Raw genomic sequence first — 27438 nt, forward strand, 5'->3', positions numbered from 1 at the left:
AAAAAAGCAGTTCACACAAACCATTTACTTGAATACACCTGTTCTAAGATGAACATATTTATAATAAAGTTTAAAGTCAAATTTATATTTTTAAAGTAAATGGCATGTGGTGTCTAAAGACAATAAAAAAGGCAAAGTCTCATTAAAAGCTGAAATTCCTGAAAAAATTGAAACTTTAAAAAGAAATTGAATGTCGACTCAGGAATAGCTCTTTAATTTTCGTTACTTTGACACTCAGGCACAGCACCCATATGCTCAATACCTAAAACATATTAGCAGATTAGACTAGCTTTACATCTAACCACCTTTTATGTTCCATAGGGAAAAAAGTTGAACTATCCCTTTGAGGTTTTAAAACTGTATTATAAGCAGACAGAGAACTCTTTTCAGAGGGAACTTTATCAAGTTCTCTGGCTTTACACCTGGAGTCTAAAGCATGTCTTTAAGCTCAGTTACCTCACTAACCCTGGCACAGGGCAGAAGACATACAATGGCATTGTAACTCAAATCCCTGCAGTCATACTTACAGCCGGACTGATCAAGTTCTATCCCATTAAACTTTTATATACACTGTCCCCTCTCAAGTGATGGCTCAGCATCAGAAATAATTCAGTTGACACATCTTAAATATATGCACCATTGAAACTTTGATAAGGGCTACCAAGTCACCACTTCCACAGATGCAAAATAACTTGAGCTGATATCACATGCAATTGAGCAGATCCCACTCTTTTTCAGGTATTATTATTATGGATGTCACTCACTATGGATGCATTGTAACCGATGTCCAGATGGGGACTTGAGGGTACTTAATGATTGCTTTCAAAGAGTTTTTACTATGCTGACTCGTTTTAAACTGACAAGAGATCTCATAACATCATTACAGAAGAAAACCTACTTTACATTTGAAAAGGGAGGCCTCATGCACTACGAAAACGCATGAATCAACTGACACATGCGGTGATGGTTGGGGGCTATATGAATATTAATACTCATGCACAAAAGCCTTTAGTGGACCAGTAAACAAATGAACTCTTTGGTTGAAGAAGACGTTCACAATCAGCCTCAGGCACAGGTAAACAAACACAATAGATCCAGACTTAAAATCATTCATCCCACATGAATGATGACGGTCTACTGTGGAGTCTCAGACCCCTGAGAATGAGTCATAATATGACTATAAGGACCCCCTTTAGATTTTATTATTTTTTTCTTCTGTTGAACTTGAAAAGATAGCCTTAACACATTCACCTTTGAAGACTGTGTTTAAGATCTTACAAAGCAAACATCATTAATAAGCAATGGACATGCTTGATGCATGTGTGTGGCAACACTTCAAGAGAATCTCAGATAAACAAACACAACATATAAGTGTATGCTGTACCAAGAGGCATCTAGGTAAACATCCCGGTGAGTGGTGTTTGAATAAGAGTAAAGTGGGCGGTTCTGAGCTAGAAGAAGTAAGTGAATGAGTAAGCTTGGATAAATATATCTCAGAATCGGCCTGAGGATACTAAAGCTACGCATAATTCAATAGACTTCATTTACTCTCACATTAAATGAAAGACAATGAGGTCTCAGGTTATAATAATGGGGAAAGATCCTTTATCTTAATGAAGGAAGAAATTGGGTCTTTAAAAATTACAGGATTTCAAAGCAAGCTCTATGCATGTTTACCACCGGACCAATGCATTTTTCTTTCGCAAAAACACGCTACCTGGATCCATAATTATTTTCCTTTCAAGTCTACTTTGCACAGGATGATCAGTCATAATATATAAAACCATGCAGCAGTTCTAGGAGAGCATATAAGCTTACACATTCTGATCTACTAAAGCTCATTGACTTCACTGTATGCCTACTCAGTCAACTATGTCAAATTTAAGGTTTGGAGCTGATTTAAACAACTTCAATCATTTGTTTTAAATGTATCTTTCATTTTCAGCAAATTTTTTTATTCGAAAAGGATGCTTTTAAATGAGTGCCCATTCCTTTTCATACCTTCCTGCGAGGTTTACTTCCAACACTACTCTAACATACCTATCAGTACCAAAATACATTGATTAGCTAGTTTAAGTGTGTTTGGTTCAGAGTCAAAGCTAAACTTTGCAGGAACGCAGCTCTACAGGATTGAACGCCACTGATTTAAATTGTGCCAGGCCAACAGGAAAACAAATCTCCTCTTGCATCGGTTTTCTGGCCTCGCATGAGCCATTGCTTTTGTCAAAGTGTATAGTGGCTACAAGACTCGACACTGACCCCTACCGTTCCTGAACACGTGCTGCAGTCTGTCTTTTGTGCACCTGCACTCCGGTTCGCGAGGGCAACTTGAACAGCACAAACAACAAATGTAATAATTTCGATTCAAAAGCACCGTGGAAAAAGAAAACGGAGCCACATTTTCACATGTGAAAACAAGCAGGTTTTCAAACTGCAAGAAAGAGAGTTGAGTTGAAAAATGACGAGTCTAACAATGCCACAGCACAGATCGGAGCTCATTAATAGGCTAACGGACGAGTTAAAACTGTCTAGCAGAGTACATGACATGTTATCAAGTGAGACATAAACATCTCGTGTACCTCAAATCTGAAAGATGTTTAGAGCTGTGTCGCTACAGTGAAATATCAATGTGGCACGATACTTTTTCTCATGATATTCCACTGACACTTTAGATCCATGTATCGATATTTATATTTAACTATTTGTGTATTCATAGGCCTATCATGTAAACGCACAACAAAGTTGACACACTGTTACTTCCAAATCAATTGAATGACCTCACCAAGAGACAAAAACGTGATGTTTCGAGCTACATGCTCTTCGTCATCGGTGTATAATTGAAATATTAGCCAAATGGAATTTGGAATTTTAGAATTGATTCGTAATCGAATCAAATACTGATATCGTGATGTATCGTGTGACATGTTTATTTCAATACATATCGTATCGTGAGGTGCCTGGTGATACACAGCCCTAGTTTTGACCCACAATAACTGTCTTAGCTAGAACATCAAATGTCGGTGAACTGTCTGTGGATTAGTGTATATGGAAAGATAACAGCAAAAAACACTTGTCTTTATATATCAGTTATCTATACACATATCTACTGTGATCTGTCGTAAACTGACAGCTTGACTTCTGTATCCTCGACTCACAAACTAGCCCTAACTGTGATATATTCCCTAATAATAAAAATGTAAATATGTTTTCGATACGTACTTTTCTGTGAAATCAAAGTTTCGCGAGATAACGTTAAATCGTTCATTTCACATTCGCACAAACCCTGTGCAGAAGTAGATCATTCTTGGCGAAAAGTAAAAGGACAACCTCCAAATAAACCACAGTTGCCACATGATGAATCTGGAAAGTGAAATACGGAGTATTTGACCTGCAGTTTGAGATTGTAAACATTTCAATCCTCGAGTAAAATTCCTCGGATCCTGGACAGAACGTGAGCTGCGAGTAAATCCGAGTCAGGATAAAAGAAACAGTCTACTCTACTGGATAATCTGTTCGAATAACCTGACGATATACGTTTCTTTCCTTTTATATACTTTTACGTAAAATACATAACATTCCCAATACGGGTCTTGTTATCACCACAAACAGAGAAAATGCTTTCAAATCTAGGTTTTTTTATAAAAGCAAAATGCCTAAAATGAAAACTCAAAGACTCGATTCTCATTCAAAACAATAATTTCTATTTTCTCAAACAAATCGGGGCTATTTAACGAAATTGAAAGAATAACACAGACTCACTAAATTGCTGGAACATATGAATAAACCAGTGATCGACACCAAATTATGAACTCACTGCCACATTACACTTGCCATATCACATTTCCAGAGCTACAAATGTCTATGTATTTTATAATCTGGCCACATAACTCTGAACCGCAGAAGTTTCAAAAGTACTTCACAGTATCATCATCCTCCTCCAAGAACATTCGGGCTGTTTCTGTAGGCTATAGATTAACTAGCCTTACAGGTGAGGCAATTATAAAATTCTGTTTTTACCTTAAAATGTCCTGCCGCTGGAATAAAATCTCTAGTACGTTAAACGCATCGCAATCTCTCCTGTGCAGTATCCCTTTTCTGTGAATGACTTACAGTGATCGACCAGCAGCTGCTTTAATGCGCTGTACTGGATAAAGGAGGCTACTATAGAAGGACAGCTGAAATTCAAACGAATAGGGGTGCAAACTCTATACTGAAGTGCCTCTTAAAAGAGTTGGCTCAAATGCTGCAATGCTGGTAAGGCTGCTTTTTGCTACATACAATTCTATAACAGAGAACATTCTATTGAACTCTTTAAATTATAAAAAAAAAGACGTTGTCTTTAGGGTTCCAGCAACACCCCTATATCCATCCTGGATAGTCTGTTCCTAGAATCTGCGAGGTACCATGGCAATTAATTAACTGTTTGGAGTTGGATCCCACAATGCTGCCAAAAGTGACAATGGCTTTGGGGGGATGCAAATCTAATACCCTTACCCTGAAAAAATGTACTATCAGCAGGGGCGGGTTTACGATTTCTGAGGCCCCAAGCAACCGACCAACCCGGGGTCACTTTTTAAAACATTTTGCTAAAAAAGACTAAATGTATTTGAAATCATAATTTAAAATTCTTCCTATCAGCCATTGTAGCCAAGTACATTTAAAATGTTTAATGAAATAAAATTTTGCTAAAATAGAATTAATGCATGTTTTCCAGTTTTTCCACAATACAGTGATAAAAAAGCAATATTTACCTACGTATATGTTTACAAACAAATTTGTAACAGTCACCTCTTTGTAGCCTGAACTTGTTCAGAATGTTAAATCTTTGTGACACTTGCGCAAAAAAAAACAGTCCAGATGCAGCACAACGAATGAAACAGAATGCAGGGACGGATTATGACTTGCAAAGGCCCTGGGGCCAATTATCTCCAAGGGCCTCCACTCCAAATGTTGTTGGGGTGGGGGGTTCGTTTTCATTGTTGATGGGTTTTCGAGCAGGGGGTTGCCAAACTGGATCACGCAACAGTAAAGCCCAGGGCCCCCTCGTGAATGGCCCCTCAACAAGTTCAGAAGGCCATAAATTACAAACCCGAAGCCAGCGGCTTCATGAACCGCTCTGAGATCGCAGACAACAGTGCATTCGCGTGTGTACCCAGAACTACATGTCACCTCAAGCGGTTTTTGCAGAGTTTTCCTACTCGGACCGTGGTTTGCGTGGAAGTTAAAACTGCTACTGACTCTCAGAGGTAGTGTCGTTTTACCAGGGGTGGCCTGGCCATGGGTAGAACTGGGACTTTTCCCAGTGGGCTGGCTGCCCGAAACTGGGCCGAACAGGCAGAAGGGGGCCGCGATATGCCCCTACTTGCTGTTACATTGTTTAATATTGACAGATTTGTATTGAAACAAATTGATTGAATGGTATGATTTATTGATTTTAGTCTGATCAGTGGTGTTTTGATATGCTATTGACACCATCTTAGAAAATTCACAATTTAAATAATTTGTTACTGGTGTTATCGTCACTCATGAAAATTCGTAGCTATATTACGAGTTGGGTATTTCGTACGATTTCGTTCATATGAATTTGTACGATTTCATCATGTGAAAATGACCAGATGTTTAATGCGGAAGTAAGTGCGAGTTCCGCGTGTGAGGTGTCAAGGACATGCTTATTATTATTATGCCCTTACCCATCCCCCTTATCTAAACTTAAACTATAAGTGTAAGTAAAGTGTGGAAACATGATAGGAAGCTGCTGTGTGTGACAGAAACAAGTAATTGTCGCATATTTGATGGAAACGATGTCCAGCGATGTCATTGGCTGTAGTGAAAGTCATACGAATTCATATGAGTTCAGTCGAGCGATATCATACGAATTAGCCAAATTTAGAAAAGTCATACAAATCCTTACAATTTTGCTGTGAGAGTGTGCCACATTAACCCTTGCTTCATTCATGAAACAAAACTAAAGGAATATTCCAGGTTCAATACAAGTGAAGCTCAATCTTCAGCATTTGTGGCCTATTGTTGATTACCACAAAAATAGAGGCCACAGTGAGGCACATACAATGGAAGTGAATGTATTGAAAATAATTTTTGTGGTAATCTATATTATGCTACAAATGCTGTTGATCTGAGCTTAACTTGTATTGAACCCAGAAAATTCCTTTTAAATAATAAAATAAAGATACAGTTAAATTGTCCTTAATAAATAAATATAATGTCAAGATGTTGAAAAAAATGTTTGCACTCCGCTTGTATGAGCAAAAAACTGAACTGAACGTGTCAACATTTTGTAAATCAGAAAAGTGAAAATGCTTTGAGAGTGACCCACAATCAGATGGAGGATCAGATCCCAAGAAATCAAATGCAGGTACCGCTGTCACATACAAATGGTGGCACTACAATGTAGCCTATATGGGGCCGGTTGCACCGGCTATATGTAAGTTACAACTTAGCCTAGTTGTGGTGTAAATGGGCACTAAGTCACAGTTTACGCACTACTAAATATGTGAGCGTTGCACCATTAAACTTATGTAACCCTATGTATAAACTACATATTTATAGGAAGCCTCAGACCAGGAGTAATGGATGGAATAAAAAAGCAGACTAATTTAATGACATCAATGAGCTCATGTTTTGTGTGACAGGCTTCAGTCCTTTCACCATATATGATGATTTTGCATAATACGCGTTTAAATTTACAGGAGAAAACATTATGTACAAACGAGCTAATAATTTTATGCATGAAACTGATCTATCAGTGCACTTTCCTGTGTATGCCACCCGATGTGAAGTTTCAAGATATACGAAATATATAAGTGTGGCAGGGCGGAGGGCGGGCCGGGTCGTGATCCTACACACCCGGTCCCGTATTTGGCTAATTAAGCCTCTGTGAGGGATAAAGTTCGACTGCAGAGGATCGTGCGGGAGAGAGAGATTGTTAACGGACATGTCCGTCATGTGTGTGTTTATGTTGTCTTTTAAGTTTATCATTAAACTATTATTTATATTATCAAGCCGGTTCTCGCCTCCTCCTTTCCATTGATCACTTTACACTGGTGCCGAAGCCCGGGAAGGAGGAGGGATACGCCATTGTAGAGTTCTCGCCACTACCGTCCACCCCAACGGAGCAGCCGCAGCCATCTGCCGGGGGACGAGGAGCCCAGCCGCCTGAAAGAGGACGATGGCCGACGATCGCGAGGGGAGAAGGGGCTCCTAACCGACCGCCTGGAGCGGTCAGGGTCGCTGCCAGGGGCGGAGGAGTTCCCTACCAACCGCTGAAACGCGGCGGGGTTTAACACCGCCGACCACGAGCGGGAAGGGGCTCACTGCCGACCGCCTGGACCGAGAGAACCGCTGCCAGGGGCGGGGGAGACCCCTTCTATTCCCCGAGAACGCGGCGGGGCGTTCCGTCTGCCAGGGGCTGGAGGACTGCCTCTGATCCGCCAGGAGACTCGCGGCTGTCGTCCGATAGAGGGTGGAGGAGTGGCTGAGGAACAAGCTGCGGCGTATCTGAGAACTGGCGAGTAAGAGTTTTTTTTTTCATCTCTCTCTCCTCTCTCTCTCTCTCACTGTCGCTCTGTGTTGGCCTTTTCCCTCTTTTAAATTGTACAGTGTATTTTTGGGGGGTACTACACTGTTACAGGAAGTACCCCCCATTTTAATTATTTCTGTTTCCCTCCCCTTGTCCCCTCCCTCGTCCAGGTAGATGGGGATGACCTGCCGGCAGACTGGACTTAAAGCACGCCCTCCCCCAGGGAAAGGGGGGTGTACGTCAGGCCGGGGGCTCCCCAGCCTGAGAGAACTAATTTATATTATCAAGCCGGTTCTCGCCTCCTCCTTTCCATTGATCATTTTACAATAAGATATTAAAATGAATAAATGTCTATTTTTCCAGCCTGTTGAATTAGTATTTATTTATTGCCCCTTATTCATTTCAGATACAGTTATTACATATTATTTACATAGGTTAAATATACCATTAATGAAATATTGTTTTATTACGTAGGGCCTATCGTATTTTAATGGGGATATAATTTATTTATTACAGCTGACAGTTACGTCTTGTTACAACCGTAACAAGAAACTGAAATTGATGGCTTTTTAACACATCTGTGTACAAATTTGAAGGGTGCTTATTGGATCAAAACAAGTAAACATCATATTATGCGACTACGCATTATTTTACAGAGAGCTTAGGACCTACTAGAGTCTTGCATTAAGAACAGGTGGTGCAACCAAATGAAGCACTGACTTAGTTACAAATTAACTAGTAGTTTCTAAGCCCTTAGTGTGAACTTTACTTCATAACTTAAGTGAGACCTTACCCTGATATAAGACCATTCCATATACGATACAGTAGTAATTTAGTGTATTATTATATACTTAGTCATGTTTATTTAACCTTGAACTTCTGTTAACAATAGTAACAACTTTGCCACACCTCTCTGAGAAACAATTATGATTTGAACAATTATCTTTACAGTCCGGATAGTACTGACTCTCAGTTCTGATTGGAAGAATTCAAAGCCGAAGCCACTATGAAATAGTGATGTATTGACCTAGCATACAAGCTGTTTATTCTTATAATATAATAATACATGTGACTATTTGTTGTTTTAACATTGGTGTTTTATTATTATTATTATTATTATTCGTTATAGATATATAAGTATGACTGTGTCCTTCTGACCCCCTGACCCCCACCCCCAACCCCCGCCAAAAAAAAAAAAAAACTACATTACGTAAGAAACTACATTTCCTAAGAAGCATTGCGGTGTCCATGGATTTAGAGGATTATGGATTGCGCTTGCGTAGCCAGACGTGGCAGCGGCATCATGGATTCTTGGAGTCGATACGGGAGACGTAGGAGGAAACAGATCGAAATGTTCTGGTTCTTGTCGTTGGTGAGTCTTTTAACATAAAATCATGGTGATTATATAATCGTTAATATGAAAGTGGACTATCTGCCAGGTATTTTGCAGTAGAAGTTAGACGAAAACGAAAGAAAAAGGACTGATCTTCTATCACTCTTGCAGCAGTAGCTCAAAGTTGTCAGCAGAAGAGGCGATGAGAGATATACACTGAAGATCATTCAGATCAATTCAGTCTCATTAATCATAGTTCTCATGTCTTGGTGGATCATGCACATGCAACTGTATACTTCACATATGAGAGCATTGCCAAATGTCAAAACTGATTCACTTTTGTGAGAGGAAGTGAATGCTTTTTTGTGAATGTTCTGCTGAAATGTTACATCACTTTTGTTTTAATGCAGATTGTTGTCAGTGAGTGTGTCATGTTAGAGGTGTTCTTGAATTATAGTAGCACTCCTATTACACTACAGTACAGTATGCACATTTGTTTAACATGTTGCAACATCACTGATGCACAAATCTCAAAAGACATCAAACCTTGCAACTGATAATCTCGTGCTTCACTATTTTGAATTGATTTTTATTTGTATCTTGCACTTTGGGATTGGGGGTGGTTTGTATTTACAGGGACATAGTGAAATTTAACCTCGGTCAGAGTTTAAATGTTTTTCCTTCTTTAGAGGTTAACATAACAGAAATGAGCTTTTAACGTTTAGAGCTAATTAACCTCACAGTTTAAAGTGCACCCCTCCCCCCCACCCCCCAACAAATTCACAAAATCTTTGTGAATCAATATATACTCAGTACAATACTCTATGTACTGTGCCGCCACATCAAGCAACTCTCATTATGCAGGAGCGTTCCTGTCTCACATCCTGTTTTGCGCCTGTCACCGCAAACAAAGGTACTCGACCAAACTGTAGGAGTTTGTTGTGGTGGGCGGGGGAAGAAAAACCACTCTCTGCTATCTGTGCTTCCCTCAAGCCCTCCAGCTTGTCAGAGGAATTTATAAAATCTCTTAATCTCGATTACAGGCACCCCGCAAACCTCTCTCTTTCCCCTCCCACCGATGCCTTGTCCAGCACTCTATGCATGGAAATAGCTTGCCGTGGTGGCATCTCTGTGCATCTCTTACAGTAAACTATAATGACTCATTGTCATAGTCATTAACAACTCAACTTTATAGGCCACCCATAATGTTGTTCCAAACCCAAATGATTTGAACACAAAAGATGTTAGGCAGAATGACAGCCTCAGTCACCATTCACTTTCATTGCATTTTTCTCTCTACAATGAAAGTGAATGGTGACTGAGGCACGTCATTCTGCTTAACATCTCCTGTTGTGTTCCAGAGATGAAAGAAAGCCATATGAGTTTGGAACAACATGAGGCTAAGTAAATGACAGAATTTTATTTAATTTATGGATGAATTATTTCTAAAGTTTCACTGCTTTATTTAGCCTTCTATCATAGACTAATTTCCTTGTGTTTGTGAATTACCTACATCAGCTTTGCAGAGTCGAAGCCCCCCGTGCTGTTTAACTCGGAAGGATGAACAAAAATGTTTGACTAAAAGCTGTATGTTTTGTGCTGAATCAGTTAGACTCTAAAAGTGGAAATGAGATGACATTTTGAGAGCGCATTGTATGCTAAATTACAAATTCCTCTGCCGATTAAGCAGTGTTTTTGTGTTGATGTGACAGATAATTTTTTGTGTTAAAGCATTGCCCATATTGAGCAAAACATGTCAGCATGGTCCACTAAACAAGGATGTTCTTGAGTGGACAATTAATTGGAGGAATACTGCCATCCATCAGTGAGCCTGTTTACATGCACACCAATATGCCGATACCTCTCAAAAATAAATGTATTTTAAAAAATCTGACAAAGCAATAAAACCACATTTACATGTTTAATGCATTTACATGACCACTCACATTGTTGACTAATCTTTTGTTTATATATTTTTTTTATTTTTATGTAAGTGATTGGAAGAGAAGAATTGCGAATGGACCTTATTGTCTATCTACTTAACGCACACATATTTAAATTTTAAGTCTTCCCCTCCAATGAGCAGACAGTCATAGAGTCAGTGAGTTGAAAACTAGATTTCTCAACAAATAGTTTTTCCTAATGAACTTGATCTGGTTCAAAAAAATATATTTGTTTACATTCAATGATCCAGTCAAAGTGATTCTCACAGGGTTCTCACTGTCGTGGGAAACTTATGAAATTTATGAAATTTCAGTCCTGGAAATCAGTTAAATCTCAAAAAGTTAGGGAAAAGTTATTTTAATTTATATAGTCTTGTTTCATGTGATGTCAGTGTATAACCACTGCACTGCCATACTTGTGACCCAAATTCCATATATCTTCATTGTGCAGAACTGTGGGATGCAACAATAGTTGGCATAAAAAAAAAATATATTTATAATTATTGAAAAGTTGATACTGCTGTTTAATTACAAGAGCCAGAATTAAAATTTTATCTTTTAAACGTCACAGCCTGATTTTGCCAAAGTCAAGCAGCGACGAAAGGGGTTTGAAACACTTGTGGGTCTTTGCTCATTTATTCAGACATGTCAGTTATCTGTGCACGTGTCAATTATATTTATAGCATCATCGATTCAGGTACAATTAAACTGGAAATGCACATAGGACAATGTTTTTCATAACGCTCAGACAGTATAAAGGTATGTGATAATTGTAACTCATTGCAATGAATTAAAAAGTACTATAATGTGAATATACTAATGTAAGTCAATAAACGACACATCATAAGATCATGAAGCACAGACTTTATTAACAGCAGCAGACTACAATGTAAACATCAGCCTTATACACAAAAATGTTGTTTTCTGTGTATCCTTCATGAGGTAAAAGTAGCTTTTACATTGATTCAGACGGGATCAACACACCTCGTTTTTTTATATTTTGACCAAATCAGAGCAGAAAACGACACAAACATTTGTAGCTTCTGAATGAGAGATGTTAATGGTGATGTACCGGTTGGCATGTGCTCTTACCGGTTACACATCAAATGGATAAAATATGTTCAAATGTACGCGAAAGTCAAAGTTAGCAATGTTCGTGCAGACCTCAGACCTGAATACAAATTTCCTGCTACTTTGCATGGATCAAAAGTAAGTTTTGAGGTTTTTCTTGATATCATTTTATGGGCGTTATTCCATTCATCGCCATTGATTCATCCTGCTGCTTATGGTCACAAATATCGCTGCTGTGGGGAGAAAGTGACATCACTGAAACAGGTCAATAGTGAAAATATTTTTTTCTTGAAATGCTCTGTTCTAAAATATTTAATTGGCTAGAAATTGCTCAAATGTTTGTTTGTTTGTTTTTTCATTCATATCCTGCATCCTGAAAAAAACAAGAAAAGTAATGGAAAAATCATGGAAAGTCATTGGTCAAAAGGTGTGGGAACCTTGCCAACAGTACTCTACTAATCTCCAAATGCCATGTAGCACTTTGTTGTCTCACATTTTACTTTTAAATTGCACTTTGTACTACATAGATTTACTTATGTCTGAGCTGTACATTATGGAATGAAGAAACAGATTTTGAATGAAAGGAAAAACTATGATTCTTTGCTTTTTCTGCGTGCAGCAATATGTGTCATATTTGTCGGTTAAAGAATTGTTTATTCCCAAGTTAATGATTTGTAGACCATCCCTGTTGAGTTGAAGAGTCCTTAAGAAGTTCCTTCAAACAGCAGCAACAAAGAGACTCAGCAAGAAATATTCAGAAACCATGTTCTTCCGTAACCCGTTCCTTTCATGCATGTTCTTCTGACTCCCTAGAGCCGGAGCAGCTCAACAGATGTAATAGTGTTGCACAGCGTGCATTTTTTTCCAACCCGTTTAATTCACTTTGCATTGATCGACAGGAAACAATCAAGCCTGTCTCCCATTGCTGTTCAGCGGATGATAATAACAGTGACAGTTTTGTCAAAGTGGCGACGTTGTTAGGATAATGTCCACATCGAACACCACTGCTCATGGAAAGCAAAATAGAAGCCTTTGTAACAGGTACAGGACATGATGATTGCCAGACAGTAATGGGCTCATTCTATTGGTCAACTGTCAGCTTTGGACAGAATGTTTGAAGAATAGTTGGTGCACCAGAAACCTGAGGTGATTAGACTTAGAACACTAACTCTTTTGTCCCTGAATGGAGTTGAATGCTGCGGTTGTCTCTGTACCGAAGCTGTCATTTTCAAGATGGGTCGTTTGAGAAAAAAATACCAAAAAAATCTCTTTATATTACAATGCCTTTTTGCATTTTGCTTGGATCTATGTGACTGTGTAGTAGGGTTGCAATGATATGAGAGTTTCATGGTATGATAACCGTCTTAGAAAATATCACAGTATACGGTATTATACAATTACTATTATAATGAAAACAGAAGGGTTCCATTTATTTTATTGAAGCATGTGTTACACTTTTAAGAATGATGGGGCATCCACTCTTGGTACATATGTGTAAAAAAAAGTCTCCCTTTTGAAAATAAATTAATAGAAAAAATAAGCGCATATGAGATTCTCTGTCCAGTTGCATTTTTTTCTCAATACCGTAGATAAGCAAATGTACATGGTATGATAACCGTCAATTTTCAAACCGTGGTATACCATGAAACCGGTATACCGCTGCAACCCTACTGTGTAGTTTTATGCTTTATGGATTCTAAGGTCAGTAAGATCTCAAATGTGAGTTCATTTAGGAGGGCAAGTACTTAAGTGTGAGTTTTGTAGGTTTTGAAGGGGATATATCATACATATCTTCTTCCTTAAGATCCACTTATAATGTTAGTCAAAGTTTCTTGCACCAAAACAGTCATAGGGCTCTATTTTCGTGAACGTCTTATCCAAATGTATAAGCGCAAATTTCATGACAGTGCAAAGCGCAGGTAGGCGTGGTTGGGAGTTTTTGCGATATCTTTGGGTGAATGCAAACTTTGGGTGTTAGGGTTATGTCGATAGACGATGATATCAGGGATCGGCGATAGTCAATAGCTGATGCCTTTGACGATATTAAGACGATATTTGGCTCGTTTTTCCATTAATGTATTATTATTTTTATTAGGCTATTATTATTATCATCAAATTAATATTACAATTAATTTGCCCTGCCATATTTTCACATCGACATCACCGCATATAACCGACACTTGCGACACCGACACGCGTCTGAGTATTATAAAAATGAAACATTGAAGATGTTTTAAAAACAGACTACAAAACTACATCCCACATCATAATTAAATTGCAAGGTGATAGACCTATATTCACAAATGATATCAAGAGTGCTTGTTATAAAAGAGACACATCATTCTTATACAGATTTTGCTTGAGCCATGGCAAAAACGACACCGTCATTCGTCTGCATTTTGTTATCTTTGCATAGCACATTAACATAAAATTGTAATGATACTACTAATAATAATCCTAATAACACTGCAATAACAAGTTATTATTTTATTAAAAATAATATTATTATTTATGATTTAATTATATTTACATTTATGCATTTGGCAGACGCTTTTATCCAAAGCGACTTACAGTGCACCTATTACAGGGACAATCCCCCCGGAGCAACCTGGAGTTAAGTGCCTTGCTCAAGGGCCCAACAGTGGCATCTTGGTGGTGCTGGGGCTTGAACCCCCTACCTTCTGGTCAGTAACCCTGAGCCTCAACCACTGAGCCACCACTGCACCACTGTTAAATGTTATTATACGATCCACAATCCATACCTCTGCCGTGTGGTTCTCCGGGATGAATGTCATTTCGAGACATTTTGCCTCCAGTTTCCAGTCCTCCGAAATATAATGGACTGTCACAGACATGTAAGGGGGTCATGTTTATGTTTGACAACATCTGTGGTCAAAGTGACAAAGTCAGCCGCATTCAAATCTTTAGTTCCCTCGTTTTATTGTACAGATCGGGGATAGCAGTGTTGAAGTAATTGCGCCCCGGCAGCTTGTACTGTTTGTCAAAGGTTTGAAGTAGATCTCTAAAACTCAACTGTATGATGGGAGTAGGGTTGCAACGGTATGAGATTTTCACGGTATGATAACCGTCTTAGAAAATATCAAGGTTTCACTGTATCACGGTATTACACAGTTACTATTATCAGTGAAAACAGAAGGGTTATTTTATTTATTTATTTATTCTGACCAAACACTTTATTATAATTGAAACTTGAAACCATTTATTTTATTGAAGTATGTGTAAAAAAAAGTCTCCCTTTTGAAAGTATAATAAATAGAAAAATAAGAAAGCTAACAGAATTATAATAAACAGAATTATAAACATGATAAAAAATAGCATGTAACTATAACATGTCATATAATAAAGCATGTTAGTTTACATGTTAAATGAACTATTAAATGAAAAAAACATCAGCTGTGTGAGCTTTTAAAGTAATGTCCAATGATTATTAACAATTAACATATATTGCTCCTGTCTGTACCTTTTAACTCAGTGGTTCTCAACTGGTTTTGCTTCAGGACAGATTTTACATTGGAAATCAAGTGATGTATCCTGGGTTGCATTTCCTTTTATGTTGCATAGTTTTGTTCATGGTTTTCAAGTACAAGACATGCATCAAGTGACATTATTTTAGTTGTTGACGTCAGGAAGTCTCCCCTCCCCATTTTAAAAATTGAAGAGCATATTTACTTATGAGCACATTATTATCCCATTTGTTAACTAATATTACATATTTATACACAAATTAAACGGAAGGAAAGGCTCTTTATTACCATGGTTAAGTCAGTGTGCTAGTCTTAAATAATAGTTACACTCATGCGAAAGTGTAGATGAGAAGCCTTAAGCTCAGGGGTGGGCAACTATTTTGGTAAAGGGGCCACGTCGGGCTTTAAGTAGTGCATAGGGATACAATGTTCTGCATTGATTTGGTTTTTGTATCTTTTTTGTTCTTTTAAAACCAGAAATAGTTGTGTACTCAATTTTCTGTGACTAGTGAGACTATTATGCAATTGCCTAAAGTATTGTATTACTCAACAAAGGGAGATACTTTTCTATCAGGCATTAAAAAACTGAATAAAGGCTGAGCTTATAAATTTATTTTACCATCTCTACTTCCCTGTTCATTTATTATTCAATTTAACACTCTCTACATCAGGGGTCTGTTTTAATAATAATATATATATTTAAATTTATAGAACTTTTTATGTTTTTTGCAAAGCGGGCGAGTTCTAAAACATTACCAGTTTACATGCTAAAAGGGTCATGATGCGGGTCTCCTCGATGGTTTGACTTTCATCACACAACTGAATAACACCAGCTGCATGACAATGATAAATGATTACTGCAAGAGTTAGATTAACATACAGGTGTGAAGGGACTTCAACATTTCTAAATTTCACAAATAAAAAATACATTTACATATTCGTCTCTGGCTTGCTTTTGCTCGCACGTCAATGATAAACCCTCCGTGTGTCAGTGATGCCGATATCTACTTTTATATTTAATTTAATCACTGAGAAGGTTTACCTGCAAAATTAGCAGCACCAAACATCACAAGCAGCCTCAAGAACGGACACAGATTAGCCCTATAACACTTTTCTTTGAGCAGAATATTGCACTACAGATCGCTAAATTTGTTCAATAGGGAAAGCGAGATACAGAAATAGCGCACTTGCGTGCATGGTTGCCAGATTGCACAAAATAAGTATAACATTAGGCGGACTATTTCCAATTTGCGTAAGTATAAATCTCAAAACGAAAAGAAAAGAAAAACGCTTTTATGATAAATGAGCCGCGGGCTATATTAAACCATGTGGAGAGCCTGATCCAGCCTGCGGGCCATAAATTGCCCATGTCTGCTTTAGCTGTTTGAGATTATCATTAAATCTGTCTCGGCAGTCCTAAATAGTCAATCACTTGGGCGGCCGCCGGAATATCTTCAACGGGAAAACCATGGCATTGCTCATTCCCTGCTGTCCTTGACCCTGTCCAAATAGACCAGTTGAGAAACACTGCTTTAACTCACACACACACTCATGTCAGACCCTCTTGCCTCACTTCTCTCTGACATTTTCTCCGCTGCATTTGTGTGTGTGTGTGTGTGTGTGTGTGTGTGTGAGAGAGACGCAAGTTGATGAGTCTGACAGGCAGACAAGGAGGAAAGGAGATGCGCACGCGCATGTGAGAGTCTCCGTCCAGTCGCATTTTTTTCTCAATACTGTAGATAAGCAAATGTACGTAGTATGATAACCGTCAATTTTCAAACCGTGGTATACCTTGAAACCGGTATACCGCTGCAACCCTAGATAGGAGACCATCTCCTTTGCGATAACAGCTGAGACAGCTGTTGTGCACTGGGCCCACATTTCACTGTTTCGTTTGTACTTAGTGCTTTTTGCAAAAGCTCAGATGATAGATGGCTGAATTCGATCTTTGCTGACCACATTTTTTCTTGGTGCTAGCTTAGCAGCACCAGCATGGTGGTGGGCACGCAAATGTATATATAGTGTAGAGACACCTTCACTGGCGCGACTCTCGTGCAAAGTTTGCAAATTGCCTGTGTGATATCCACGGGCTCGCCTTTTGCGTCTGGTTTAAAACCGAAATATTGCCAAATAGGTGACGGGACATTTTCTTTATCTTTGTTCACAAAATGATGGACAACGATAAATGAGCAAATTAGTAAATTATTTATTTTGATATAGTGGAATATCAAATTGGCCACTGTTGTAGCGATTTTACTGTATTAAACAAATAAAACAAGTTATTTTGAGATTTGTGTTAAACTATCTTTACATCATGGTTTATTTTTCAATTATTATTTTTATTATTATTATGTTTATATTTACAATTGTATTTATGATTTAATTTGGGTTGGTAGTTTTCCACCTGTTAATACTAGCCATAATTGGTGTGTCAGTAGATTAAAATTATTAATAATACTTACTTTCTCTATGATGCAATGGAAAAATGGGTAAGAGTCTGAGCGAGTTTGTCAAGGGCCAAATTGTGATTGCTAGACTGGGTCATGGGTGCCCAAGGCTCATTGATGCGTGTGGGGAGCGAAGGTTAGTCCGTCTGTTCCGATCCCACAGAAGAGCTACTGTAGCACAAATTCCTGAAAAATGTAAAGCTGGCCATGATAGAAAGGTGTCAGAACACACAGTACATCGCAGCTTGCTGTGTATGGGGCTGCGTAGCTGCAAACCAGTCAGAGTGCCCATGCTCCCCCTGTCCACCGCCAAATTGCCTATAATGGGCACAGGAGTGTCAGAACTGGGCCATGGAGCAACGGAAGATGGTAGCCTGGTCTGTTGAATCACGTTTTCTTTTTGATCATGTTGATGGCCGAGTGCGTGTGCATCATTTATTTATCTGGGGAAGAGATGGCAGCAGGATGCATTATGGGAAGAAGGCAGGCTGGCAGAGGCATTGTGATGCTCTGGGCAATGATTTGCTGGGAAACCTTGGGTCCTAGCATTGATGTGGATGTTACTTTGACACGTACCACCTACTTAAAGATTGTTGTAGACCATGTACACCCCTTCATGGCAATGGTATTCCCTAATGGCAGTGTTCTCTTTCAGCAGGATAATGCGCCCTGCCACACTGAAAAAAATAGTTCAGGAATGGTTTGAGGAATATGACAAAGAGTTCAAGGTGTTGACTTTGTCTCCAAATTCCCCAGATCTTAATCCGATTGAGCATCTATGGGATGTGCTGAACCACAAGTCTGTTCCATGGAGGCTCCACCTCGCAACTTACTGGACTTAAAGCATCTGCTGCTAACGTCTTGGTGCCAGATACCACAGGACCCCTTCAGAGGTATTGTGGAGTCCATAGCTCGATGGGCAGAGCTGTTTTGATTGAACGATGGGGACCTATACAATATTAGGCATGTGGTTTTAATGTTGTTGCTGATCGGTGTATAGATGGTGCTTGACAGGGAATTAACTATATAATAGGATGCAGATGTACCGGAGAAGAATCTCCTAATTAAATTGCACTTAACCCATCCTATTAGCGCTTTGTGAGTGCAGTTTGCCGAACCCACTTGCGCCTACACTTAGAGCATGCTTGCACAAAAATACCAAGACTTCCTGGCCATGCCCACTGACTTTGCGTGTATGACTTATGGCATGGTGCTGCGGTCTTTCCTAACATTGATGGGATTTGTAAGGATATATTTAAATAGCTGCATGTGCTACACAGCCAGAACAGCACATGGTTTGACAGCCTTTCCAACATTTTACTCTTATTGTTAGTTCTTTTGGTTTTTATGAATAATTATGTCTACTTTAACTCCTCATTACTTCACCATGACTGAGTAGGCCGTTTATAAATGCTGAATAAGCATTGTTGACCTGTAAATATGAGTGGTCATATGTTAATATTTTTTTTGCAGTTTAGTTTCAATAAATAGTAAAATGAACTCTTAAGTCAGACTCCTAATGTGAGACCCTAAAACATTTCAGTGAGTTGCTCTGACATTTCTCTGATAATACATCACAGTGTCTGCTCTCTATCACCATGGCTGAAATGAGAGGAGGTGTGATTTATCAGGTCCCTCAAATTTGCAGTACTTTTATTAGCCCTGACTGTCATCTTCACACTGCCCTCGAGGTTCTGTGATATCCGCTGAGATATCACCTAGTCACAAACGTTGTTCACTCTACTGGTCCCCATTTGCTCACACAAAGAGGAAGTACAATTTACACCATACACAGAAATTAAACACTCATTCAAATAGAAAGTCATCTCTGCTTCTACGTCTATGGCCCTCCAACATAGCAAAATTGGCTCTACCAATGGTGTGAGTTTGGGGCAGTGCTATCTGTTTTTTTGACCAATGTCAGATAGGAGGATTGTTCTGGGACAGTTGTTTGAGAACATAATTATTATTTTGGAAATGATGATCCCACAATTTACCCTTAATTTGTGCATTGGCATCTCTGCTTTTCTTTTTTTAATTATACTGTAATGACTGGTATACAAATTGTAATAATCTAAAGACAATCCCAAAATGTGTCAGTCAGCTATCAGAAGCTGATCTAGATGTACAAAATAAATGTGTACATGTTTATAATTTTTTTTCATGCTGAAAGCAGAAGGTCATTGTGAAAATAAATGCACACATTTAAAGTGTCTTATCCAGAACTTAAGACAACTTAATTTTCTCTCATTGTGCTTGTGTCTTTCCCCATTGAGCATTTGACATTGGGAGATGATTATGTCAGTCTCCGTTTGTGTCATGGCCTGTCTGCTCTTGCCACTTTCCTCTTCTTTAGATGACAGCAGCTTAATCTGTTGTTGCCTTATCGGCTCAGCTCCATCCAAACTCCAAATCACATGCCTCTGCTGGAAAGAGTGATGGAGAGAGTAACGGTAAAAAAAGTGCATGTTCTCCCACTCCAGGGCAACAATTTCAGAAGCTATTTTTAAGGCCACTTTTATGGGTTTACTGGGTTTCTTCCACTATGATGATAGTATGGCAACCATTATGATGCAACAAATAAAATAAAGTAAATTACATTAAATTAGAATTAAATTGAATTTTCAAATTTTTTTAATTAGCCTCTATTTAATTTAGTTGCGTATTTATTGTTCATGTATTAAATTGATCATTATTTCTTATTTTTATTTTAATTAGTTACATTTTAAAATGTAAGTACAAATTTTTCATATAATAAAATTATTAATAAATTGAAGCTGAATTATGTAATTTCTGTGACACTAGCACCATCGAACTGAATTGCAAAAATAAACAAACTATAAAGTAATTTTTTAAAATACACCCATCCTCTGCAATTGTAGAAAGTCATATAGTTCCACTTCTTGGGTCAAAGCGGGTTGCTCAAAACAAACAGGAATTTTCATAGTGCCACAGAGATACAGTGTTTACAGTTTTCAAGAAAATGTATGAATGGCTTACTTATAGTTGTCTCTGCATGTTAAGCTGAGATATAACCAAAAAGTTACATACTTCAGGTTTAAGTAATGTATTATTAATTTATATATGTTGTCGTACCAAAACAAAGAGGCACCAAAACACTTTCCCGGACTTTCAGTTTCATCATACCACGGTGGTGGAATGACCTTCCCAACTCAATCCGGGAAGCTAACTCACTCTCTATCTTCAAAAAACGGCTAAAAACACATCTTTTCCAAAAGCACTTAACCGGTCAATAAAAAATAAAAAAAATTAAAAAATATATATATATATTTACATTTCTTGTTGCACTTAAATCTGTTTTGTATACTATTATGATGATAGTGAAACTTTGTAATATGGCACTTTTTTTGTACCACTGTCTCCCTAAGATGATTCGCTGATGTTCTTCCTCTTTTGTAAGTCGCTTTGGATAAAAGCGTCTGCCAAATGAATAAATGTAAATGTAAATGTAAATTACCATCAGTTCATTGTTTAGTTTATTTTAAATGTAATAAATTATGATTAATTCATTATTTATTATATTTATTTACACAATTTTAAAATGTAATTAAAACACAAATTAAATGTATTAATTAAAAAAATAATTAATTATATTAATTTGAATAATTTAAGATATTCAAAATAAACAATAAACTTGATGCTTATAAAAGGACTCATTTTGGCAATTTTGTCACAATGTCTAGACAATGTCTATCATAGATATGCAACCTGGCTTCACTAAGCTCTTTTCCAATTGATACTGATCGGTAGAAGAGTGACATAGGGGCATTTTGCTGTGATGCAACTATTTTTATGATATTCTGGGTCTCTAATGGCTGTTATATTTACTTCACTATATCATCAAGGTTGGACACACTGTTGTGACTTCACACTAGTACAGCATTTATATTGCCCCACAGTTTAGGATATTGTTTTAAAATGCCTGTGATATTTGGCCTTGACATTGAAAAATGATTATCTCAATCTCTCTCTCTCTCTCCTCCGCAGGTTGCAGTGTTGTCTGCTCTGCAAGCAGTAAAGGTGTCTCCACTCATAGAGAAAGTCAGTGACCACAAGGATTTCAAAAAACTTCTCAGAACCAGAACTAATGTTCTTGTCCTGTATACTAAGTCAGGTTAGTCTCCCTCTGTTATCTCAGGACTATTGAGTTAACAACGGAATAAATGTGTTACAGCTTTAGCAGCCAAAAGATAGAGCGACATTTATGTTGGCATCTTTGGAGATGCCACCTTTTGCATATTCCACAGCTGCTACTTGGGATGTTTAAGCTACCTGCTACGTTTATTGTTTGTGATAATGTACATTTTACAGCTATGTGCAAAGCGCATAAGAACTGCTACACCCTAAAATGAAAGCAAATGCATCATTCACAGCCATTCGAAAAATCAACCCCTTTACCTTACACTGCATTTGCATAACTCCTAGCTGTTATTAGATGAACCAGCAAGCACAGCACCATATATGGGTACAGTAAGGTCAAACTGTCAATAAACAATCCACACGACATAAGGGAAGAGCCCCTCAAGGCCTTGCTGTTATGTTAAGATTTATTTGTTTCATAATTCATGACCCATTTTGACCATGTGAGTTCATTGGTAAGTCGGTGTATGGAACACTGCATTTGATTGATGGCTGAGTATTTCTGCTTATCCTGTGAAGCAGTTCAGCATGCAGTTTGCATACTTTCCCTGATATCTTTTTTTTTTTCCTCGACACAATAGTTGTGATAGTCCATTTACACCGTGTCCTAACCAAGGGTGGCATGTTCAACTTTAAAATCAATCTCTCGCATGTAAACCTGAGCTTTTGTCCTAACCACTTACGACAAAGTGACAGGATATTTTGTTGGTCCCTTGGTTTTTATTTATACTACCATTCAAAAGTTTAGGGTCACTAACTCATTCTTTATTTTATTATTATTATTATTTTCACCATCCATCCATCCATCCATCTTCAACCGCTTATCCGAAGTCGGGTCGCGGGGGCAGCTGCTCCAGCAGGGGGCCCCAAACTTCCCTATCCCGAGCCACATTAACCAGCTCTGACTGGGGGACCCCGAGGTGTTCCCAGGCCAGTGTGGAGATGTAATCTCTCCACCTAATCCTGGGTCTTCCCCGAGGCCTCCTCCCAGCTGGACGTGCCTGAAACACCTCCCTAGGGAGGCGGCCAGGGGGCATCCTTACCAGATGCCCAAACCACCTCAACTGACTCCTTTCGACGCAAAGGAGCAGCGGCTCTACTCCGAGCTCCTCACGGATGACTGAGCTCCTCACCCTATCTCTAAGGGAGAAGCCCGCCACCCTTCTGAGGAAGCCCATTTCGGCCGCTTGTACTCGTGACCTAGTTCTTTTGGTCATGACCCAGCCTTCATGACCATAGGTGAGGGTAGGAACAAAAATTGACCGGTAGATCGAGAGCTTTGCCTTTCGGCTCAGCTCTCTTTTCGTGACAAAGGTGCGATAGAGCGAGTGCAATACCGATTCTCCGGCCAACCTCCCGCTCCATTGTCCCCTCACTCGTGAACAAGACCCCGAGGTACTTGAACTCCTTCACTTGAGGCAATACCTCCTTCCCTTTATTTTCACATTTTAGAATAATAGTAAAGTCATCACAACTATGGAATAACATAAATGGAACTATGGGAATTATGTTGTTACTAAAAAAATCCAAAATAAATCAAAACTGTTATATTTTAGCATCTTCAAAGTGGCCACACTTTGCCTAGATTTTGCAGAAACATACTCTTGACATTTTCTCATCCAACTTCTTGAGGTATCACCCTGGGATGCTTTTTAAACTGTATTGAAGGAGTTCCCATCTATATTTTGGACACCTATTGGCTGCTTTTCTTAACTATTCGATCCAAGTCATCCATTTTAAAACCTTTTTTTTTAATTTTTATAAAATTTTAGTTTTGTAATTAAATGAATTAAAATGTTGACACAATTATATTTTTGTCTACAAAACTAATTTCAAACATTTAAGCATATGCCTTCAGATCAAAAGGTTTCCTTTTTAGTTATGTAATGGGAGACTCACTGACTGTCAGAAATGTTTAAATCTGGAACCTTATAGAACACTGGTGTTTTCAGATTTGGTACTTTAAAAGTTTGTTCTGTTGAGTCTTTGCAAAATACTTTCCCTGTCAGTGACTTATACCAGTAGCTGTTATCTGGCAGCAAGGCTGCCTTTTCACATTCACATTAAGCTTGCAAAAAATTAAGAACAACATTCATTTAGCATTTTTTTATTATTTGTTTTTAATTTAATTTGTTTCTTGAGTATTGATGATTTTAGCTTTTTCAATTTGACCCAACATAATAAACATGATATATAGCTTTAGGACCCTTTATAGTTTTATTGCTCAATAAACATTGTAAACATTGCATTCCTGTCGACAGCTGCTATCCTTCACCACTAATTTTATAGAAATAATGAATGTGCGACAGTCCAACACTGCACATAATCAATAGTGATTAACGTCTAAAGCAGATAGCTTATTACGTAACTCAAGTTGGTAAAGCACCTTCACACCAATCAAATGAGCTGGAGTGTGATAGCGCCTCAGATGAACTCATTGTCTATAAATCATACAACCTTTGATTTAATAGTATTATTCTAAAAAGACTGATTGAAATCTTGTGTATTTAATAGAATCAATGGCATTCATTTGTTGTTTATTGTCATTTTGAAATGCAGACTTTTATTTACTTAAAGGAATAGTTCACCCAAAAATTTAAATTATCTCATCATTTACTCATGCTCATGCGATCCCAGATGTGTATGTCTTGCTTTCTTCTGCTAAACACAAACAAAGATTTTTAGAATTTCTCAGCTCTGTTGGTCCATACAATGCAAGTGAATGGCTACCAAAATTTTGAAGCTCCAAAAGCACATATAGGGAGCATAAAAGTAATCCACAAGACTCACAAGACACAAGACAGTGGTTTAATCAATATGTTCAGAAGCAATACGATTAATGTGGGTGAGAAACAGATCAATATTTACGTTTTTTTCCTCTATCAATCTCCACTTTCACATTCACATTTTTGTTGTGTTTTAGGTAAAGCTGTCAGGCGATAGCATTTTTGGAATCACGATTAATCAGATTTTATAAGTGCTAAAATTTGACTATATATTCTTTTCTTATCAAAATAAATGTATTTCTATCTTATGAAAGAAAACAAACAATATGTAGCAATATAATGCTTTATTAAAATTTTCGAAACAAAGCCTTCCACAATATAAAGACAATGCACTTAAATATCACCAATTCAATTAACAGTAAACATTTCCTAAAGTCTAAGTGGGAGGTAGACAAACTGAAAGAACTAGTCTCCACATAGATTGCATATTCATTGCAATGGGCATTAAATCCCTTAAACTGTCGTCCTCCACAATATTAATTTGCCACTAGACTGCTATCCACTTTGTTACAGCAATTGTGAAGCTGCGTTCATGATTCGCGTCAAAGCGGCAATGTCAGCGTCATCCGCAGCTTTGAACTCGCCATGAAAAGGGCTTGCAAATGAAAATGTCACTCTGCGTTTTGGTGATAGTTAAGATTAAGTGTGCTTCTGTGGTAATTCAATTGTGCCTTACATAGGCTGAAAAATACTTGATATCTATCACAAGTCCCATCTGGGCTTGTTTTGTACAATAAATTGCGCTAAGAGCTCCTTTCTCCATTTTATCACTGACAGTCTTCGTGTCATATTGCAAATAAATCATTTTCAGTTTCAGATGCCATTGTAGATATTTAGTATACACAGTCAGCCATGATTACTTTAATCAATGAGTGAAAGTGTCCAATAACAGGATGGTTACTGAGATTAAGCGAGTAGTATTCGGCTAGTCATGCGATTCTAACATGGCAGCCCCCATGTGCGGACCCTCTCCATGCAGAATAAAGCAGCTTTTATAAGGTTACTGATTTGACTGGAGTCTTCATTTTAGTGTGAGTGGTCATGATTTCGTACATATATTGCAAAATTTAAATTAATGTCTTTTAGGATTTAAACGTTTTAATGAGGAATAAAATACTGCTTGCACCTTTTAATATTGAACATTTAAAAATGTATGTTTCTCACCCACACCTGTCATATCGCTTCTGAAGATATTTATTTATGTATTACTTTTATACTGCCTTTATGTGCTTTCTGGAGCTTCAAAACTTTGGACCCCATTCACTTGCATTGTATGGACCTACAGAGCTGAAATATTCTTCTAAAAATCTTTGTTTGTATTCAGCAGAAGAAAGAAATTCATACACATCTGTGAAGGCATGAGGGTGAGTAAATAATCTGAATTTTAATATATATATACACTCACCTAAAGGATTATTAGGAACACCTGTTCAATTTTTCATTAATGCAATTATCTAATCAACCAATCACATGGCAGTTGCTTCAATGCATTTAGGGGTGTGGTCCTGGTCAAGACAATTTCCTGAACTCCAAACTGAATGTCAGAATGGGAAAGAAAGGTGATTTAAGCAATTTTGAGCGTGGCATGGTTGTTGGTGCCAGACGGGCCGGTCTGAGTATTTCACAATCTGCTCAGTTACTGGGATTTTCACGCACAACCATTTCTAGAGTTTACAAAGAATGGTGTGAAAAGGGAAAAACATCCAGTATGTGGCAGTCCTGTGGGCGAAAATGCCTTGTTGATGCTAGAGGTCAGAGGAGAATGGGCCGACTCATTCAAGCCGATAGAAGAGCAACTTTGCCTGAAATAACCACTCGTTACAACCGAGGTATGCAGCAAAGCATTTATGAAGCCACTACATGCACAACCTTGAGGCGGATGGGCTACAACAGCAGAAGACCCCACCGGGTACCACTCATCTCCACTACAAATAGGAAAAAGAGGCTACAATTTGCAAGAGCTCTCCAAAATTGGACAGTTGAAGACTGGAAAAATGTTGCCTGGTCTGATGAGTCTCGATTTCTGTTGAGACATTCAGATGGTAGAGTCAGAATTTGGCGTAAACAGAATGAGAACATGGATCCATCATGCCTTGTTACGACTGTGCAGGCTGGTGGTGGTGGTGTAATGGTGTGGGGGATGTTCTCTTGGCACACTTTAGGCCCCTTAGTGACAATTGGGCATCGTTTAAATGCCACGGCCTACCTGAGCATTGTTTCTGACCATGTCCATCCCTTTATGGCCACCATGTACCCATCCTCTGATGGCTACTTCCAGCAGGATAATGCACCATGTCACAAAGCTTGAATCATTTCAAATTGGTTTCTTGAACATGACAATGAGTTCACTGTACTAAAATGGCCCCCACAGTCACCAGATCTCATCCCAGTAGAGCATCTTTGGGATGTGGTGGAATGGGAGCTTCGTGCCCTGGATGTGCAGCCCACAAATCTCCATCAACTGCAAGATGCTATCCTATCAATATGGGCCGACATTTCTAAAGAATGCTTTCAGCACCTTGTTGAATCAATGCCACGTAGAATTAAGGCAGTTCTGAAGGCGAAAGGTGGTCAAACACAGTATTAGTATGGTGTTCCTAATAATCCTTTAGGTGAGTGTGTATATATATATATATATATATATATATATATATATATATATATACAGTATATGT

At 38.2% G+C, this 27438-nt stretch overlaps 2 protein-coding genes across 5 annotated transcripts in view; one reads left to right on the plus strand and one right to left on the minus strand.

Moving 5' to 3' along the window:
* Positions 1–4123, minus strand: part of LOC127655137 (semaphorin-5B-like) — a 231780-nt gene extending 227657 nt beyond the window's left edge. For 3 of the 4 annotated variants that reach the window (XM_052142779.1, XM_052142776.1, XM_052142778.1), the window contains exon 1: positions 4018–4118. The gene's annotated coding sequence lies outside the window, so the exon portion shown is untranslated. Of the gene's footprint in view, positions 1–4017 lie in introns of all 4 variants that reach the window. The other variant, XM_052142777.1, reaches the window with a different exon arrangement.
* A 4713-nt stretch (positions 4124–8836) lies between these two features.
* LOC127655340 (protein disulfide-isomerase A5-like) overlaps positions 8837–27438 on the plus strand; it is a 74151-nt gene continuing 55549 nt past the window's right edge. The window contains exons 1-2 of the mRNA XM_052143100.1: positions 8837–8909; positions 21825–21951. Of these exons, the coding sequence (XP_051999060.1) occupies positions 8841–8909; positions 21825–21951 (196 nt within the window). The 5' untranslated portion in view covers positions 8837–8840. The remainder of the gene's footprint in view (positions 8910–21824; positions 21952–27438) is intronic.

This window comes from Xyrauchen texanus, chromosome 14 (genome assembly GCF_025860055.1).
Source record: "Xyrauchen texanus isolate HMW12.3.18 chromosome 14, RBS_HiC_50CHRs, whole genome shotgun sequence".
NCBI classification, from domain to species: domain Eukaryota; kingdom Metazoa; phylum Chordata; class Actinopteri; order Cypriniformes; family Catostomidae; genus Xyrauchen; species Xyrauchen texanus.